Here is a 21459-nt window from a genome sequence, read left to right as displayed (position 1 = left end):
TACATTTGTAAGGATAAAACCATTTAATTTAAGGTTTCCCTTTGATTTGTCCTGATAAGACAAAGCAACAAAATCCGTTTTCTGCAAGCTGAAGACTGGTCTTTTTTATTTTTTCAAAAACTATTTTTCTTCCTTTAGTAATACATTGTGTGTTTCAGTCATTTGGTTTCATTCTAATCATAAGGGCATTGAATTCACAAGTTCCACTCTCACAGTAAATGATTTTATTTAAGTACTATGAGCAGCCAAAATGACTTTACCTTTTTTTCTTCCTGTAATGCGATTACTTCGTGATACCGGGGAATGAATGGCATATATTTCTTCTTGTCTTCCATTTTAGAGTTGACATTCTCATAATGCAGTGCACTTTCCCTTTAGAAAGTTCAAAGAAAGATTTATGAGTCTGCTGTTCAAATTGCACAGACATCTAAACAAATACTGTGAAAGGCTTTCCCTTTATGTTTACAGTAGCTAATAAGGGCCACATTATTGACTAATGGAGAGCTCTGCGCTTATTCTGCAGCTTACATTGAATTGGATTCAAATGGAATTGACTTATACTTGAATCAACAGAGTAACTTAGTTCGGTGTTTTGGGTATACTGTATGAACAAAAGTGAAAATACTGATAAGCAGTTTGGTAAACTGTGAGTCTTTTTTTTCCTATCTCTTACTCTAGATCAGTTCTTTTTACATATAGTGAGCTGCATTTTTACTATATCATGATGAAATGATTATGCCATCCAAAGAGGTCACTGGAGCTATTGAATAGGCTAGTAGTCAAAAGTTAAAATAGATATATATTCAGCTTTTAATATATCCTTTTGGCATACCCAATCACAAAACATAGGTTACCAGTTTGTAAGAAACTATGGACCAGATTCAATTCCATGAGAAAAACTTACCTCCCTCTTTATCAAATAAAAACTCTATTGAAGTCTATGGGAAAAACCTAGAACTCAGAGAAATTTTATTTTTTTAAACTGAATCTTGTCCATGAGTTTTCATGTGAAAAATCATCAGAATACTTTTTCTCACTGAACTGAATCTGGCCCTATATATACAGTCTTGACTATGTTAATGGGAAGGGCTGCTGGTGTACTAGTCCCTTCCTTCTTTTTTTGGTGGAGCATCAAGGTCAAATTCCCTAAAAATAGCTGACCGTGTTCTTTTTAAAGTCACCTTTGTTGGTTGCCAAGGCCTTGATGCTCTAGATGTGTTTAGTAAGACTCTCATCTGGGCTTTTAAAGGAGACATATCATATGTAAATTAAGAATATACCAGTGCAGGGGAGCCGGCGGCTCACAGTACACTGCACTGTACACTGCACTGTAGGATTGGAACCAGCAGATAGGCTGACCTGCCTTTGCTTGTGTGACTGCAGAGCTGTGATTGGCTCTCCACCTCCTACTGTGCTTCTGGCAGGGACCATTAGGACATGCCCACCCTTCATTTGAAAAATGGACAGAGAGGCAGCTCCAATAAAGGAGCCATTTTTACAGATAGGATTAATGTTTAGCTCAAAGTGAAACCAGCACCATATATTATTCATAATTGCCTACAAAATTAGGGTATTTTTCCATTTATCCAATGTCTCCTTTAAATTAGGTTTTGGTCCTCAGGCCCTTGGCATTATAAGTTGTCAACCAAAGAGAGTGAGGGAGTAATCACTTCCTTTAACCCTCCAGGTTAATTCTCCTGACTACCTAACAGTGACATCTAATGACTGGAGCCTATACCAATAGCTAAGCAACATAAAATATACTTTGAATTCATTTTTATCTACCACTTATTTAACACTCATTTAACATTTCCATCAGATCACATATATACATTAATGATTTATTAATCCACAAATCCGAATCCCGAATGGGAAAAAATCGTATTGGAAACAAACATTTTGCGACTTTTTCATATTTTTTTTTGCCGCCGTCGCGACTTTTTCGTAGCCGTTACGACTTGCGCAAATTGTCGTGACTTTTTCTTAGCCGTTACGACTTGTGCGAATGGTCGCAACTTCATATTGAGCGCTAGTAAACGGCGGGCAAACCTTTCCAATTTTTTCACCACGACTATGAAAAAGTCGCGACAATTCGCACAAGTCATAACGGCTACGAAAAAGTCGCGACAATTTACGACGAAAAAATCGTGAAATACCGATCATTACGAAAAAAACACATTCGGACGCTTTCGATCCGTTCGTGGATTAGTAAATCGGCCCCTTAGTCGACCATTACTGAAAATACTATCTCCTGATGACCCTTCTTGGTACATCATGGTACATGGGGCATATGCAGAGATTGAAGTAGCAGCTCCTATTTCACTTTCACCGCTGAGAACTGCTCATTCAGGAAGTAGACATAATTTTTAATATTTAAAAAAAGCTTGCACCAGGAAATAAAGTCATATTTCCTGATCATCCACAAAGACAGCAGTAGACATAGCCCTCTAAGCCTAACATGCTGTTGACATCATAGTCAAATGTATATCTATTCCAAATAATAATTAAACACTTCATTTCCATGCGTACATTTGTTATTGAATGCAAATTTATCCACATTGTATATGCCTTGTAAAAAAAAAGACGTTTCCACTTTATAAATAAACGGTAATGATAATAGTAATAAGGATGCAAGAAAAGAAATCCAGCTGGTACCACAATCTGTTTCTCCCAGTTCTAAATTACTTTAGACACTTCTTTTGGAAGAATTAGTGAATATTCAGAAACAATAAAAAGGTGATAGACAGATAAGGCAACAGCATCTTTGGCAACAAGACAGAAAAATTAAAAATCAATGTCAGCTAATGTTCCCATAATGTTTGCACAAAATGTCCCTTTAAAAGAGAAGGAAAGTCATTTCAGCATTTTATTGCCAATAGATTTGCCACATTAGTGCCACCTAGCAAAAGCTTTATCATGCCTGAGTAAAGAGCCCTAGAAGCTTTCTGATTGCAGCTGCCATTTTAGCTTGGTGTTCATAGTTCCTGTACTTCTTGTTTGCAATTTAGCCGTTATAGCTCACATCACATATTCCTATGGGTGGGGTGAGTTTTATGAATTATTAAGGGAGGGGGAGCAGGAGAGGAGAGAGAGGAGAGAGGAGAGAACTCCGCAAACTCTGGCCCCAGGAATGAAGGATTTTTCTGAGACAGGAAGTCAGATCCTGTGTTTCTTTTGATAGAGGACTCAGTGCAGCTTTTCTGTGAGTGCTTATGGCTGTATTTACATAGACCTTTCTGATAAAGCTTACTTAGTTTTGACCTTTCCTTCTCCTTTAACAACATTTCAAGAGCACAAACTTTTAATTTACCTAAGTAATTTGTATATTTTTTTTTCAGAACAACATCATAAGCTTTCCAAATATTCCTGGATTTGTGGGTACATACAGTTTTGTAACACAATATATGGCTTTTACCATGAGAACAGTCATTCTCAAATGAATGAATCTATGAAGATTCAAATGAAACCATCAAATTAATTTGATAAGCTATTATACATGATCTTTGATACATTTTAACAAATCCAGCAAATTGCTTGGAATCTTGCAAGAAAAAATGCAGAATTTTCAATTCCATCCTTTATATAGCCGCCCTTTAATCTCTCTCACGCTCCTGTGTACAAAGATATAATACCAGAATATAAAAACCAGAAAACTTTGCGGTTTTTAGCGTTTTCCAAAATATCAATATTACGTGCCAATTTTCTCAACTAACAATTTGGCCCCTTCAAACAAAACACACTGCATGAGTTTCATGTATCACAAAAGTCTTACAGGAAACCATGTGATTAGCAAATTTTTTGTGGTCACATCAAAAATAGGAGCAGCAGCACCATTTCGTATTTTTTTTTGCTGTTTTGCAAATTTTTCCACAGTTTTGTGAATGATTCGCCAAAACAGGACAGATTCACTCATCACTAATGACACAATGATACAAAACTATAACGTGAATGTTCGCTAATGTTTGTAAAATTTGCGAAACTTTGAAAAAATTCGCTAAACGCCAAAAAATTCAAGAAATGTGAAAAATTACGCACATCAAGAAAAATTGTTTTGGAATGTAGAAGCTCAAAAATATGAATGATACATACAAAGTTTTATGACATTTTGGCCCCTATAAACAGAACACAATTCCTATTGTCTGTGTCATAAAGCCTCTAACAGTAAGTTAATTTCACAAATGCATATATATTAGAAACTATACATAAAGAAAAAATATCTGTAGACAAAAACACCAAATAAAAAAAATAATCTCCCGCATGTTCTTGGGTGCAAAGAAAAATCAAATGTTAAATATTTATTCCTAGGTGATGGAGCTGTGGGTATTATAGACTGACTAAAATCTTCTTTTTTTTTTTTTTATATTTTTATTTTTTCAAATTTTCAGTGCATACAAAAGCATTATTTTTTCAAATTTTCAGTGCATACAAAAGCATTGTTTATTACAAGTATAGTTGCATCAATAATTATATAATGAAAAATCACTGTATCTATCGTGTATTTCCCATTTTTACACAAACTTATAGGTTCTGATGGGGCATCGCCCCTTTATCTTATTTTCCACAGTTCCCACGATATTATTACTTTTGGTAATCATTAAAGACTGTATTAAGATTCCTTATCATTTACAGTTTGATTCTGCACAAATAACAACAATAACTGTATAACTAATGTAGGGTATGGGGATACAATATTGCGGAGAACTTTGATCATTCTTTCAACCATGGTCACTATTGCCTTACTCATATTGTAAGGAGGTAAGTGGGTAATGTGTCATAGTGTCTATATTTTATCCAGGGTTCCCAGACTATCTGGAACGTTTTGAGTCTGTCCATATCTATACTTGAGAGTTTCTCATTGATAAAAATCCAGTCAACCTTATTTTTAAATAGGGTGAAATTTATGGATAGGGACTTCCAAGATTTTGCTATTGTCTGTCTTGCAGCTAAAAACATATGATTCAAAAGCTTTTGCTTATTTTTAGGAACTTTGACCGAAGGTAATCCCATTAGCGCTTCATATGGGTTTTTACGTAAGTTTAGATGCAGGACAGAAAAAATTAAATTATAAACTCTCACCCAATATCTGACCACTTTGGGGCAGTGCCACCATATATGACCCATCGTACCTGGGGCTGAACAACCTCTGAAACAACGATCGTTTGTGTTATGATATATTCTCGCTAGTCTAACTGGGGTTAGATACCACCTAAATAGTACCTTATATCCGGCTTCAGATATGATTGTATTTGAGGAGCTGTGTTTGAGATTTTCCCATAGTTGAGGCCATTGTGTATCTGTAAGGCTTACTCCCAAGTCATTGCTCCATTGTTTAATGTAGAGGATATCCGTGAGGCTTTTAGGTGAGACCAAGGTGAGATATAGGAGAGATATAGTTTTTAGTGGGGGGGCATTATTCAAGCACCATCTCTCAAAAAATGTCGGTGGGGCATGGTCTGAGCGGCTCGAGCCCCAACACTTTTGTGCCCAATGAAGTAGCTGTAGTGCTCTATAGTGTTCTGTCTTTGGGAGATTATAGTTCTCGATTAGGTATGTCATAGGGTATGGACCTCTAACTGAAATTAGATCTTTAACCCTTAAAAATTTATTAGTTGTCCACCAGGTAAAGGCCTTTGCTTGGAGCCCTGGGGGAAATAAGGGGTTACCTATAATGGGGGCCGCTGGCCTACTGGGTGAGGTTAAATTGTATGCGGGGGCATAGCGGTCCCACATAAAAAGGGTGTGTTTCAAACAAGGGCTCATAGCTGATGGCCTAGAAGACGCCGGGGACCAAAAAAAACCTTCAGCTGTATATGGATACGTTAAATAATTCTCAAGGTCAACCCACAGTGGAGGGAATAATTGAGCATGTATAGTAGGTATTTGAGCTAATTGTGAAGCCACATAATATTTTTTCAGGTTAGGAAGTCCCAATCCTCCTTCCAGAGGTCTCCTATACAGTGTTGATTTATTTACTCTCGGTTTCTTTGCCATCCAAATAAAAGATAAAACATATTTCTCAAATATTTTCAGGTCTTTTTCATTGATCTTTATAGGGAGCAATCTAAATAGATAGAGTAATTTAGGCAAAAGTGTCATTTTCACCGCTATTATCCTCCCTATCCATGAGATATGGTACTTGCTCCAATCCTCTAGCATTTTCTGTAATTTCTTGTACGTATAGGGATAATTGGCATGATATAACTGGTTGTATTCAACTGTAAATCTTATGCCCAGTATAGTAACATATTTTTTACACCATTGGAATTCAAAATTCAGTGTTAATAGTTTGAGCGATTCCGGAGGGAGATTTATATTTAAAGCTTCTGTTTTCGTAGGGTTAACCACTAGCCCTGAGATTGTCCCAAATTTTTGTAGGAGATTATATAAATTTGGCAGAGATTGGAGCGGGCGTGTTACTAGGACTGTAATGTCGTCTGCAAATAAGCTAAGTAGATGGTTTTGTGGGCCTACATTAAGACCATGAATATCTGGATCGTTTCGGATAGCAATTGCTAAGGGCTCTATGATTAAGTCAAACAACAAGGGGGATAGGGGGCAGCCTTGTCGTGTACCCCTTTCTATTGGGAAGGAATTCGACGCTTGGGGGCCTATGGTGATTCTGCCTACCGGGTTGCAATATAAGGCTTTTATCCATGTGGTAAATTTGGGACCAAACCCCCATTCTTGTATAGTAGCATATAAGTATGGCCATGCGACCGAATCAAATGCTTTCTTTATATCTAGCTTAAGAAACATAGATGGAGTTTTTGTCTGTAGAGCCCAATTTGATAGAATGCTTAGGCGCCTGATTGTATCACCTGCCTGCCTTCCACGGATAAAGCCTACCTGGTCTCTATGAATTATGCTTGGCAGGATGTTGTTTAACCTTTCCGCCAGCACTTTAGCTAGGATCTTGATATCTATATTTAGCACTGAGATTGGGCGAAAATTTTTGCAATCTGTTAAGTCCGTATTGGGTTTCGGGATAGGACTTATGTTGGCTGTCAGGGTTTGTTGTGGGAACTTATCACCTGTTAGCAGTTGATTAAATAGCACCTTAAGGTGCTCAGATAAGATGTGGGAAAACTTTTTATAATATAAGGCCGTCAGCCCGTCAGGGCCCGGGGCTTTTGAAAGCTGGAGCATTTTAATGGCTGATTTAATTTCGTCTTCTGTCACTTCGTTTTCCATAAGAGATTTTTAGGTTATAGAAAGTTTTGGAATCGTTATATCCTTAAAAAATTCTTTAAGCCTAGACTCAGAAATGTTATTAGGGCATGCATATAACTTCTTATAAAACAGATAAAATTCTTGAACGATTTTGGGAAGGGCGTTAGTAAGTTGTCCTGTAGATGTCTTAAGGCTGACTATGGGGGTATAATCAAGTTTGTTACGCAATCTTCTTGCAAACATTCTGGTTGGCTTATTAGAATGAGAGTATAGCCGTTGTTGCGTCCATTGTTGTGCATTTTTGGCTTTAGTGGTAAATATCAGATCTAGTTCTATTTTAGTTTTATTAATTTGGTTAGAGAGATCGATCTTGGGGTTAGCAGATTGGGACGCCAACAGTTGGTCTAATACTTTAGTCAGTCTCTCACTTTCAGAGTTTTGGAGTTTCTTCCTATAAGCACCCTGTTGGATCAGATAACCTCTTATCACAGCTTTGTGCGCCTCCCAAACTGTTGCATAAGAGGATATAGATCCCACATTATTAACAAAATAGTCTTTAAGCAGTGTTTCTATTTGCTTGAAATAGGCTGGTGTTTTAATGAGAATTTCATTCATGCGCCATCTAGTGTATGTTCTAGGGGTAGTTTGTATTTTAATTGCGTGGGAAACCGGAGAGTGATCTGACCAGGGGGTTACCAATATTTTAGGGGATTGAGATAGTGATAGTAGCCCTTGAGACACCCAGATATGATCTATTCTAGTATAGAGTTTACAAGGCGCTGAGTAGTGAGTATATTGCTTAACACCCGGATGTGTTTCACGCCATATATCAACCCATCCCATGGACCCGCACAGTTTGCTTATTTTCCCACCTTCCCACTATAGCTTGCCTATCCCAGTATTTATCTAGCGTTGCGTTAGAGTCTCCTCCCATCAGCAGTTCTCCCTCCGCCCAGTTAGATACAAAAGCTACCAGCTGCTCAAAAAATTTAAATTGAGCTGTATTAGGGGCATAATATGATATTAGTGTAAGTTTAACACTATTAATTTGCACTTTAAGAGCTACGAATCTGCCTTCCGGGTCCTCATATTTATCCATAATTTGTACCGCCAGTCCTGTCCTAAAACAAATAGCGACCCCTTTCGTTTTAGTGTCACTGTTAGCCATGAAAACCTTTGTAAATTTTTTATGTAGGAATTTCGGGAAAGAGGTTCTCGAAAAATGCGTTTCTTGAAGAAGTAACACATCCGCATGCGTTGAAACATAGTACGCAAATGCCTTTTTCCTTTTTATAGGTGAGTTGAACCCCTGAACATTATGTGTTATAATTTTCAGACTCATAATACCTGTGTATTACCCTAGCTTCTGCAAGGTGTGTCTTACTCGGAGATAGAATCTCTCCCTTTTGCTCCACCCGTACTTCCCTCCTAATACGATAAGGCTGCGTTGAATATAATACAATTATGTATCCCCAAATAACTATAACTAAGAACCTGTTAGATAAAACATAATAAACATAGTAGTTAGGAACTGTAACTATTTTGGTAGACATTGACCCGTCGACATACTTCCTTTTTGCAAGGGAGAGTCGGGGTGAATAGCCCGAGGGGGTAGTTCGTGAAAAATAACCGTTGAGCTTACCCCGCCGATACCGAGGCCTAAAATCTTCTTTTTATAAAAATTATTTACTTTGTTAGGAAATCTTCAGGGATTTTATGAAGTGCAACCATAATTCTTTGTGCCATAAAATTAGGGATTAAGTAAGAAAATAGTGATTTTTTTTTAAATCTAATCAGATTGGTTGGAAACAAGATCAAGGAATGTGTGACTTGTAATACAAATAATGCAAACAATCTTTTCAAATCACCCTGTGGCCTATGTTAGTAGGACAACTAAAAGGTAAGTTGAAGTAAAAATATTAGAAATATGAGGTGGAGTTTTAAAACACTGGAGAGGGATAAAAATTCCTATATTATTTCAAAGGAAGAGACTACGTTGATATTTATGTTCCAAACATTTCACCTTAGGTGCTTTAAAGGCAAAAAAATGACCCCCTTTCGAGATCAGCTCATTCCTTCGGGCTCACTTAGAAAAGGTGTATAAACACTCTCTGAACTTCCAAAATGAAATATTAATTTGATTGCAAAGAGTGCCTTACTGCAACTCATATTAATATTTACTGTAATGTATTAAAAAATGTTGGCACACACGTAACAAGGAGCCATCGCGCCTGGGTGCTGTTCAGCAGAAACAACCATCCAATCCAAATTAAACTGCACTTGCAGGGCTTACAGATGCTTTAGAAGATTTATTGTACAATCCAATGTTTCAGCAGTATCCCCTTGAAAACTGATCCAGCCAAAACATTGTATTGTACAGTGATGCTTATAAATCATTTGTAAGCCCATGAGTGTGGTTTATTTTGAATAATATTAACTGTAGTAATGTATGGGATCATTATTTTTGCTCTGAAGACCAAATTTCACCCAAAGGTTCCAATGAAACAATACCCTTAGTGGCCAGATTATCATGGACAATGTTGAAACACTTGTAGATCATCGCATGGCATTGTTAATAATTGTGTTTTCTGGCTCCAAAGCAGGAAACAATCCCAGGACTCGGTTTAGTTTGAATTTCTGGCACCAGTCCCTTAGTGTAGTTCTTTATGAAAGCTACATGATCCATTATGCATTATATAAAGACTTATATGCAAGACTGTAATTCACTCTGCAATAAAATCCGGCAGTACTAAACTCTAAAGGATAAATACCCATAGAAGCTCCTCTTCAGGAAATTAGCATATGTTATATTTATTAATGAGTTATGTGAAAAATGCATGAATATTTTCATTTTAACAAAACCCGAAACTTCAAATAAATAAAAAAATAGCTATAGTGTATACTCACTGATCTATTTCATATTCACCAGGCCCAGGACCTTCAGGCCACTGATATTCAAGCCTTTTGCCAGTGTACTTTCCAAAGTGTGAACCTTTATATTTCAAAGTCGCATATGCCACATTCTGAAAAAAAAAATTAAGAATTGTGGATTAATTAGTCAGTAGTGGGGACATGTGAAAAAAAGCCTATGGATATTCATGCCATATCTTCTATTCTGTAAATCATATGTTTTACATAACAAGTATGTCCAGGTCAGTGGAAAATGTTGTTTCTATGGCATAAGCTACAAACCCATTATCCTGAGCTAAATACAACTGCAGCACTAAAGTCTTTTGCTATTGCTCGTTAGCACTACAGGGTAGGGGACAGACAGGTACAGGTATGTGATCTGTTATGCAGAATCGTTTGGACCTGGGTTTTTCTGGATAAGGGACCTTTACGTAATCTGGAGCACCAAACTTTGAGGGCCCATTTACTAATCATCAGATTTGTTTTTTTTCTTGATTTGGATTTTTAGTGCTAAAAGTCGCAATTTGAGATTTACTACGTTACTACGTTAAATCAGCTAATAATCTGAATACGACAATTCACCAGCTGAAGAGATCATGTAGTCAATGTCTGAGGTCCCTTGAAGATCCTTCTTTTGTCATGAAACTTTTGAGGTTTCAGATTTTTGATTTTATTGCAGCAATAAATGGAAAAAATCGCAGTTGCTGTGACTTCTACTGGCACATATCGGATTTTTTTTAGTAAATGTAAGACATTTGAGGAGATCAGTTTAGTTGAATTTTAAAATTTAAAAATAATGAGAAATTATAGACTTTTAGTAAATCTACTAAAAAATCATTTAAACAATAAATAAATTCTATTACATTTTTTGCCTGAAACAAGGATTAATTGTGTCTTAGTTGGGATTAAGTACAAGTTACTGTTTTATTACTACAGGGAAAAAGGAAAAATGTGAATTATTTGATTAAAATGGAGTCTATGGGAGAAGGCCTTCCTATAATTCAGATAGTTTTCTAGATAACAGGTTTCCAGATACTGGATTCCGTGCCTGTATATAGATGAAAAGATCATAAATAGACTGTCTTTACCAGAGATGTGGTGTGACAAAATATCTCAGATTAAACATTTTGAAATTTGTTGCAGAAACATATAATTTTATTTTCAGAATATAACCAGTGGTGAAAACAAATGTTTCAAGTAACTTCACACATTTCAAGTATATTATAAGGTTGCCATATGAAAAGGTCAGCCCTTTTTTCTCTGTTTGTCTTGCTTCTTTCTCTTTCATCAAAGTCATATGCCAATTCTAAGTGCATTTTCAGCATACGCCACGCCAACATCATATTATCTACCAAACTATTTATAATAATTGCAAGGTAATAAAACTGAAAAGAGCAGTTTTCGAAAGCAAAATAGCATGTCATTTGGAGGTAAAATCTTTTATACAAATATGCATTTTATAATGTCTAATGGGTCATATCTAGACATTCAAGACAGACAAATTACTGGAATTCAGCAACAAATTCGAACATTTGCTTTCTGAGTCAGTGGTACTCCTGTCCCAAATCCAGCTACCGTCACCATCATGAAACCTTATAAATGCTGTGATTTCCTTTTCAAATTACAATTATTTATTTAATCCTTAACTATCTACAATGGTGTGTGCAAATTATACAAACATCTTATATACACAATGCACTAATATCTAAACAGTCTGATTTTGCATTAATGATAGCTATAGAAACAGTAAATACCTATCCATTTCCTTCTAGGTCTTGGAATGAAAAAAGTTGTTTTAGTCATGACATTGAAGTCATATATACAGTATGCTGAAATCAGTGCATTAAAATAATATAAATTGACTGGTACTTAACTCATGAACTTACGTAATGATCATTACTCAGGTGGGGAAAAAAATTACATTTGTAACTGAATTAAAAAGGCTTTTAACAATACTGACGTAGACAGAAGAACAAAATGATACTCTATTAATAACTCTAAATTATGGCACTCTTTGTACCAAGAAGTGTTGACAATATCTATTTCAAGGTCACTGTCAACTTGGTAAGTCATTACCAAATAAAAAATGGCTCAACTGAAGCAAACTCAGCAAGGAGCTGCATTATTTTAAGTGAACATTGTAATATGACTCGGAGAAGAATTACTAATCGCCACTCCTGGTGACAATGAAATGGATGATGAGGTGCTTTGCGACTTTTTTTCCCTCTGACTTCACAATTAAATATGGAAATACATTCAGTAAAAAAAAATTCAAAGTGTTGGAGTGCATTCATTTAGGCATTAATGGACTGCTTCCCAGTGCAGCCGCACACAGGTAGCTCACAGCATGTTTCCAGTAGTTGCTCGTATATCAGTGTCAGAAGGCTAGCAGCTTTCGAACAATCACTTACAGGTCTGAAAGAAACCGTAATGTTTGCTGTGCACATTGGGATTTACCCAAATTGCAGAGAAAAATTTATTTCCTATGCTGTAAAAAAAAGCAACCTTTTAGCATAAAGGAATACTACAAATAGAGTAAAATTTAAATATTTCATTTAAAGCTTCAACATTTCCACTTTATTCTTTTCAGAACTTTTAGGACAATGAGTTTTTATAACCAATTCAGTTGTTTTCAAAATGTAATGTTTAATTTGATTTGAAAAAAAAAAAACAACATTCCAAACATATCAGGGGCTGACTCATCAAACTACGAGTCCCGAAATGGGTAAAATTCGGATTAGATAGTCTGGAAAATGTCAGAAATGTCACGAAAATGCTTGCGAAAAAATCGTATTCGTCACGATAATATCGTATTGGCGATCCGAAAGTCACAAAATTTTCATATCCAAACAATGGTAAACGGCGGGAAAACCTTTCTGACTTTGATCCTTCTGTGTATGTTTTTGGAAGCCTCCCATAGGACTCAATGGCACTCTGCAGCTCAAACCTGGCTAAAGGATAGTCACGATACTGAAGCTTGAATGAATCCGAAACTTTTGCTCTAGGCGCGACAAATACAATTTTGTCACACAAATTGTCGTGTTTTTTGTCGCAAAATACGAAAAAGTCACACAAATTAACGAAGAAGTCACAAAGATTACTCCCAGTATGAAAACTTAGAAAAAATATGTTTTTTTTTGTATTCAGAAGAGATCGTACTTTGATAAATAGGCCCCACAGTATATCCTCATTTAACACTGTAGTACAGAAAACATACAGATTCAATCCAAAGGGCAAACTTACTGAATATGTAGCTCAATAAGCTACACAACAATGGCACTGATTTAGACTTTCACCAGTCAGATAAATGAGCAAAATCACAAGTGGAACCCAAGATTCACCATACACCAGGAACAGTGTTACTTCTGCTTACTTCCCCCAGTAAACTGCTCTCTGTTCAGTTTTTCACAATTAAAGGAGAACTTCTCACGTAGCTTATACAGTAACTTTGAAAAAAGTCCCTATAGAAAAACCCAAGCTAAAAAAGCAGAGCAGTGCAGCAGCATACCTAGGCACCATCCGTTCATTTGAAAATGTTTCAGATCTCTCTGCCGATACAGACCCTGCTTGAGCATGCACAGTCTGGGCTAGCCGGAAATCAGTTTCAACTAAACATGTTAAAGCAGAGTCCGTGTCGACGGTAAGACCCAAAACATTTTCTAATGAATGGTGCCGAGGTACGCTGCTGCACTGCTCTGCTTTTTTTTAGCTCGGGCCACTTTTCAAAGTTATAGACTATAAAGAAGGTAGGGTTGAGGGGGGTCGATACAGAGCAGTGAAGGGGCTTCTGTACCTGGAGGCGGTTAGTTCTCCTTTAAGGGAAAGCCCCAGATCAGTCTCACCATCACAAAAGATGCAGTGAAAGTTTCTTCTTGAAAGTTTTGCGAAAACGTGCTTAAATTATAATTGCCAGCATTTTTGAAAACCATTACCCTAATTCCACAAATATAGAGTAATTTATGAATTAAATAGATCTTAAATAGACACAACTGTTGCAAGTATGGTCTAATGCAATTATTGCATGTAATGCAATTATTACTATTTATTAATAAAGCACCAACCATAGATGTATACATTGAACATACAGATTACAAGAGGCAAAAGGGGACCTGCCCTAAAGAGCTTACATTATACTGAGGGCAAAGTGTTGCACTGAAAGGTTGCAGCCCAGTTGAGCTCAGTTAACGTTCATGTTATATTGCATTCCAGAATTTCATTTTTAACTCAACAATGCTAAACATCACTAATGCCCCAAGGGAAAGTGAGCGTTCAAGCATAATTGTAATGAATTGAGTGAACCTGTGCTTGAAATGTTAATGTATCAAAGTAGTCTACAAGGATATCAGTGGAGCCCACTTCAAAGCGATCTCCTGAATACCTTCCTCAAAAGGCCAGATAGATGAACGTGTGCTCTGTAACAAACACTATACTATGTTCCATGTGGAATTCATTTCAAAGAGTGAAGTCACAAAATAAAAGCTACAGTACAGAGTGCACCTGTTGCAATAACACATCTATTATTAAGGAGTGAAAATACTGTGTGCGTACATTAAAGATCACAAGACCTGAGTTTCAAAGCTGTTGGATCTAAAAAGATAACAACACTTTTTCTGAAAAAAAAGCTAAAGTAAATAAAATAAAGCACCATTTTTTTTTTGTTTTCAGTTATGTGAAATTCTAGTCAGTTTGATAAAGACACCGATTATTAGCAAACCTCAAGTGACTGACCAGAACACACTGCTTCACATTCGCTACCATCCTGGTGGCAGGAGAATCCTGAGATGAGTATTAATATATGTTAAACAATAATACTGCAATTTATCTTTCAGTGCATTATCAGTTCACCTCTGTAAAATATGCAGAGCTTCATTGTTCTTGTGGCAGGCTTTTTCCTGGTCAATAAAAAAGCCCACTTCTACACTAAACCTTGAGCGAAGGTCCTATAGGTCAGATGAAGGAGACAAGCAAAGCAATTACCAATCAATAACTAGACCATTCTTTCACCTGTTTGTCCACACTGCCAGTGAAAAGGAATAAAGCAGTATAAAATGCATAATGCAAGATTTTATAGAGTCACTTAAAAGAAAGATAGCTCACTCTGGATATTTCTCTTAAAATGACTTAATGTATTCAAACCTTTTTCAAACACAAAGATACTCAATAAAACAATAAATTTAGAATCTATGCCTTTTTTCTAATTATACATAAAGGAGTCTTGGTTGCGTATTTAACCTGAAAGTTAAACAGCTTGGCATTTCCTTATGTTGCTTCAAATTGCATGCAATTATATATGCATGAAAAGAACATGTACAGGTACAGTGCATAAAGGAAATAATAATAATAATGTATTTTAGGCAAGGTCAATATCAAGTATAAAGTATAGGGCTTGTATCAGGTTGCCTTGTGCACTGGAGAACTGTGCACTGCACCTTGGGCCTCAGTTACAAGTAATAGGAGCAATGAAAGTACTGGCATTAGGCAGAAAAAGAGCTAGGTGACCAGTGTTTCTGTGTGTTATTTTAACATGTGCAAGTGTATTTTTGTTTACACAAATACTGAATATATTACTTGAAGCCTTCAGTTGCTCCCTGAAAACATATGTTTTAGCACCATTAGCTCAAACTGCCATTTGAGCACACACAAAAGACTACCATGTAATTAAATAGGGATTTTCTGAGATTGTGCCACACAGTCATCTTGGAAAGTGTGGTAGTGTATCCAAGAAAATGGACTTGATTGAATTTCAGTACATATTGCATATTGTAAATTACGGGTCAGATTTATTATACTATGTACAAATCAGCGTCAAAATTCGGCACACATCGACAGGCTTCGTTGTGTAAAAAACAGTTTAAAATTGATTTTTTGTTACAAATTTTTTCTTCCACCAGAACTTATTTTAAATCAAATTTTAAAAATAAATCTGGCATTCGGCGGCGAACATTTATTATACACAGCTTTTTACACCATTTTTTTTTTTTTTTGCCGAATTTCATTTTACACAGCATAATAAATAGGCCCCTAGGTGTACAAGTGCCCATAGCCTATTCTTTTGTTGGTCTCAGGTATTAAATCCCAGAAGACTCATAGAATGTTAAAGGAGAAGGAAAGGTAAAAACTAAGTAAGCTTTATCAGAAAGGTCTATGTAAATACAGCCATAAGCACTTACAGAGTCCTCTATCAAAAGAAACACAGAATTTTCTTTTTTGTAAACATGTTCTTCAGTATCAGACTCCCTCTCTCAGAAAATTCCTTCATTCCCCTCCCTTAGGAATGTGTGATCTAAGCTACCAATGGCTAGAGCTGCAGCAGGAAGCTACAAAGGTCAAGCTAAAATGGCAGCTGCTATCTTAAACAAATGGAGGGAGCTTCTGGGGCTCTTTTCTCAGGTATGATAAAGCTTTCTGCAGAATAAATATAGCGTTCAAGGTGGAACTAATGAGGCAAATCTATCGGCAGTAAAATGCCCAAATCACATTCCTTCTCCTTTAAATATCAATTTTGATCAAATCGGTCAAACTAATATCCCAGTTTGGTCAGTCTAAAGGTATAGATAAAAGATTTGAGACATTAACACAGTACATTTACATAATTAGCAATCTTGGTTACTTTTTATTATGGAGAAAAGCCACAGCTTTTAAAATAACCCATGTGACTGTGGAGACTTATTCCCTTCCTTCAAACCTCCCCGATGAGCCCAGCTGACATAAGAAAAACACAATGACACCGTTTTGGTGGGTGGAGTTCGGCCACAGCTTTATTAAAGAATCCAACATCAGAATAGTCCTTGCCATGTATTTCAAACTTTACCTTAAAGACTGTTTTATAACGAATGCCAGCCACTGCAAACGCAGTGGGCATGTGGAAACCATCAAACAACCAGAGATTAAATCACCAAGGACTATCACCCGCCATATGCTGTGACAAACCAGACATATACAAATATATGTAACTTTCAGAATTTTTTTTTTAAAGCATGAACAGAACCTGAAAAGAAAACATATAAATTTAAGTTGAGCGAAATTACTGACCTACCGGTCGCCAGCTAAATGCGCTTAAACAGGGAGGGGGGGAGGGAGATGCCGCTCTGTGTGTAGCAGGAGGTGAGGATGCAACGCTGCGCTAGGAGCTGACAGGCAACAGGGGGAGGGGTGAGTGTGGGGTCTATTCTTTTCCCGCCCAATGGCTTACCAACTTAACCCTTCATGTGCCGGAGGGAATTGAGGCCCAGCTAGCTCCACAGTCCCTCCGCACTTTCATGAAGTATTTCAGCGCTCTCTAAAAAGTTTAGATTTACTGAACAATCCAGGACTGCCACGACTGTCTATGTGTAACAGTTATAAGCACAAAAAACCTTGTGAAATGCTGATAATGTATATTTCTATCGAGCATTCCTTTTGCAGTTGTGTGACATATAAAGAGATGTCTTTTCTGTTTCCCAGACACTGACAACTTCACCACAAGAGATCTTAATCAATGAGCAGAAAAGTCTAGACTGGATTCTTGCAACTTTTAGCTTCAATGACAATCAACCTACTAGAAACCTCACTACAAAAGATCATATTAAGGTTCTGACACTTTAGAACCTTATTCTTTTATTTTTACATGCTTCTGAGAACTGAAACATTTGGGAAAAAACATTTTAGTGTCCCAACAAACTGTAGGCCACATTATATTTTACTGAGGTACAAAAAGTGGCTTGTCACATGTTGGGTGTTGAAGTTTATAAGGGTTTTTTTAACCTTAACATTTTAACATTAAATTATTGTAGTCAGGAGTCTGTAACCTTATGCAATAGTTAAAAGTGATCTCTCTCAAGCTTTGTATTGCAATTGAAAAACCCTTCTAAGCTAATAAGTAAAACTAAATTAAACAAGTAAATAAAGACCTCAGTAGAAAACAGGATAGGTCCAACACCTTATTGGTGATACAGGGATGGACTGGGCCAGTGGGACACCAGGAAAAAACCCAGTGGGCACCACCAATCAAGACCTGATCTGAAGCATTGACACTCCCACTGACCTCCCCTGACTGCGGATAGCAGCCCCGGTGGGCCCAACACACCCCATTCCGATGTTGCAGTGATATTATTTCACTATGGTAAGTTCTTAGTGGGCTGTGCTAGATAAAAATATCTGTTCATACCATACACTTAAATTTACAGTCATCAAATACAAGCTTGGGTTTATGGTATAAAAGGTATAAAATAGGTTTACATGCCAGAAAGGTAGAACGTTACAGTTTTGAATAATGTGCTTCATCTGCATGTTATAGTTCTCAGGTGTCATGTATATGGACCATCATTTATTGTAAACTGCACCAACCTTAGCATTTATTGGCAACTGAAGCCATAGTAGAAATGTTAGGAGTTCCCAACAAACTGTAGAGCCACAAGTTTGCTTTTTGTGTTGTCTTTCAATAGTATTTTTTGCCAATGTGTCACTGTCTTTGTGCTATATGTATTTGCCGATAATAGTGCCAATCCAGTATTCAGTTATCTACTAATATTTTTTTGATAAAGCAGGATTCCAGTAAAGATATGTACGGTATATCCGGTTTAACTGACAATTTAAAAAAAAAAGTTTTTTCTCATTTTCTTCCTCTTATAACAAATTGCCATTCATTTCTTGCATCAGAATACATAGTAAATATGCAGTTTGGCAACTGTAAGACTCCGGCATTTTAAAAGTATGCATTTTCTCATGCTGCTAGACAGCTTTATCACAATCCGGAATATCACAAATGCACTAAGTAAAATAAATTGCTTTGAACTCAAAAGCTCAAATAAATGGCAAATAGACATATTTCATTTTGGTATACTCAGCAAACACAAGAAGATTCAGTATAAAAAAGTGGAAATAAGTTGAAGGCTAAAGTCTGAGACAGCTATTTCTCCATGTTCCAAGTCACTGAACTGAGAGTTTATTTTAAGCAGCAGCAATTCAGAGAATAATTAGATACGTTTCGGTCTGTCATGCATACAAAGTACTATATTTAAATCTCATAATTCATATTGTGTTTTTTATTTACTGTCCACCAACTGTATATTAACAAATCACTGATTATAAATAGTTAATTAATAGCAGTGGCTGACCTGCATATTAGTCTTCTGCAATAAAAGAAAATATCAGATACACTGCTTTTTTCAATTTTTGATTACACAACATTCATTAATGATTGCATTAGTGTGCACACTCTTTAAATGCCCATTCCTCCTTGCAAAAAACTTCCAGATCTGTCAGATTGCGAGGGCATCTACTATGTACAGCTCTCTTCAGGTCACCCCACTATTTTCAGTCGGATTAAGGTCTGGACTCTAACTGGGCCATTCCAGAACATTGATCCTGCTTTGGTGAAGCCATTGCTTTGGTGACTTATATGTATACTTTTCCTCTTCAGCACCTTTTCAGCTTCCTAGCAGATGCTTGAAGGTTTAGTGTCTGTTACTTGGAGCTATTCGTGATTCCATCTACTTTGACTAAAACACCAGTTCCAGCTGATGAAAAGCTGCCCCAAAGCATGATGCTGCCTCCATCATGCTTCACTGTGGGTATGGTGTTCTTGTGATGATGTGTTATCTTTGTGACAAACAAAGTTTTTGGAATGATGGCCAAATAGATCAACTTTGGTCTTATAAGTTCATAATATATTGGAAGACTGGGTATACATTTGCAAAGGATAGCCTGGCTTGGATGTTTTTCTTTGTGAGTAAAGGCTTTTATCTTGCTACCCTACCCCACAACCCAGACATATGAAGAATACAACTTTTTGCCTTCTCATCAATCTTGGAGGGGTCTGATCCAGATTTTGGTACAGTTACTGTTGAGACACATTTTCTCCACTTGATAACTGTCTTCACCGTGCTTCAATGTTTAATTATTTGCATACTCTTTTGTATCCCTGTCCTGACTAATCCCTTTCAATGATGAGATCCCTTTTGAAGTTTTTGTGCAGCATTGTTTTTGGAGTATGAGACCAAGAGGAATTATCCTATAGGAACAGCCAAACCTGATCTGAGCTCAGTCAAAACCACTTAAATTGATGTCAGGTGTACACTAACTACTATTTGAGATGAGACTGAATGCAGCCACATGCTTTATTATTAAAGGGTGTGCACAGTAATGTAACCAGGTTTTTGTATGATTTTTGCTTTTCCTTCTTTTACTAAACAGTTTCTGCTTTGTTTTGATCTTCTTTGTATAAATGGCAATTGTGCAAACATAAAGTGGTACAAATTCTAAAAAGATTTATCTTCGTTTCTTTTTTTATTAAATAAAAACCAGCCATTTTCCAGAGTTGTGTATATTTTTTTTAATCCACTAAAGGTTCAAAAAACCTTTACATTAATACTTTGCATAATCAGCTGAAAAAGGAACTAAATGTTATAAAAGCTTTCTATGGTTTCTATGGATACTGAATCCCTTTCATAATATCATATTTGCCTATATGTCCTCATCAAAAACACAATTACAAAGAAGGCATATCATTGATATGTAGGGTTGCACGAAACCCAGGATTCGGTTAAGGATTCAGACAAGATTCTGCCTTTTTTGGCAGGATTCAGATTCGGCAGAATCCATGTGCATGGCCAAACAGAATCAGAATCCTTAAAATCATGAGGTCACATGCACGCAGTTCCCTTTAACTCTTCCAGGACTTTATTTGTGTATGCAAGTTAGGATTTGGATTAGGTTCATTATTTGGCCGAATCTTTCATGAAGGACTTCAGCGAATCCCAAAATAGTGAATTTGGTGCATCCCTATATGATATGCAACAAATAAGCCTCCAAGCTGTGTATTTAGTCACGGGTACCATATCAACATTATTACATATTTCAGTCACTTTGACTTACATTAGTTTGCACAATATACAGTACTATAAATGCTGAATTAGAAATATAGATTCAGAAAAAATACTTCTTGTATGACCCCCCGATACTTGTTTTTATTTTTAAAAGAAAAAAAACACATCTTATGAAATTGGTAGCAGACATGTCTCTGTTCTATTCCGGTAAACATCAAGCTCACACAGTAAGGGATCTCCAACTGAGAAAATGCACTCTGAAGACAAATATCTGCACATTTTGCTGAGTGCTCTCCTAAATATATGGTTTAGTGATTGGGTGATTGCAGGAATAGAATGTTAGAAGCTTTTTCCTTGATTTCTTTTAACAGAACTAAACCAGGATTAAAGAGTTGTATGCATTGTTTAAAATTAGTTTTACTTTATTGTCTCTGTAATACATAAGAGACAACTGATAAAGGGGAAGTTAATCAGAAATACATTTTTACTATAATGAAAATCTAACTTGGGGGCACATTTACTAAAATGCATTTTTTTTTCTGGCCTTGATACGTATGGTATACATTTGAAGTAA

The 21459-nt window shown here is 36.4% G+C and overlaps 1 protein-coding gene across 2 annotated transcripts in view; it reads right to left on the bottom strand.

The window, feature by feature from the left end:
• stpg2 (sperm-tail PG-rich repeat containing 2) overlaps positions 1–21459 on the bottom strand; it is a 288336-nt gene that overhangs the window by 243487 nt on the left and 23390 nt on the right. For both annotated transcript variants that reach the window (XM_031903151.1, XM_002936738.5), the window contains exons 6-7: positions 10078–10193; positions 261–372 (exon numbers count right to left, since the gene is read on the bottom strand). In XM_031903151.1, the coding sequence (XP_031759011.1) occupies positions 261–372; positions 10078–10193 (228 nt within the window). The remainder of the gene's footprint in view (positions 1–260; positions 373–10077; positions 10194–21459) is intronic.

The sequence above is a fragment of the Xenopus tropicalis genome, chromosome 1 (genome assembly GCF_000004195.4).
Source record: "Xenopus tropicalis strain Nigerian chromosome 1, UCB_Xtro_10.0, whole genome shotgun sequence".
Taxonomy (NCBI): domain Eukaryota; kingdom Metazoa; phylum Chordata; class Amphibia; order Anura; family Pipidae; genus Xenopus; species Xenopus tropicalis.
This window is presented reverse-complemented; position numbering and strand designations above follow the sequence as displayed.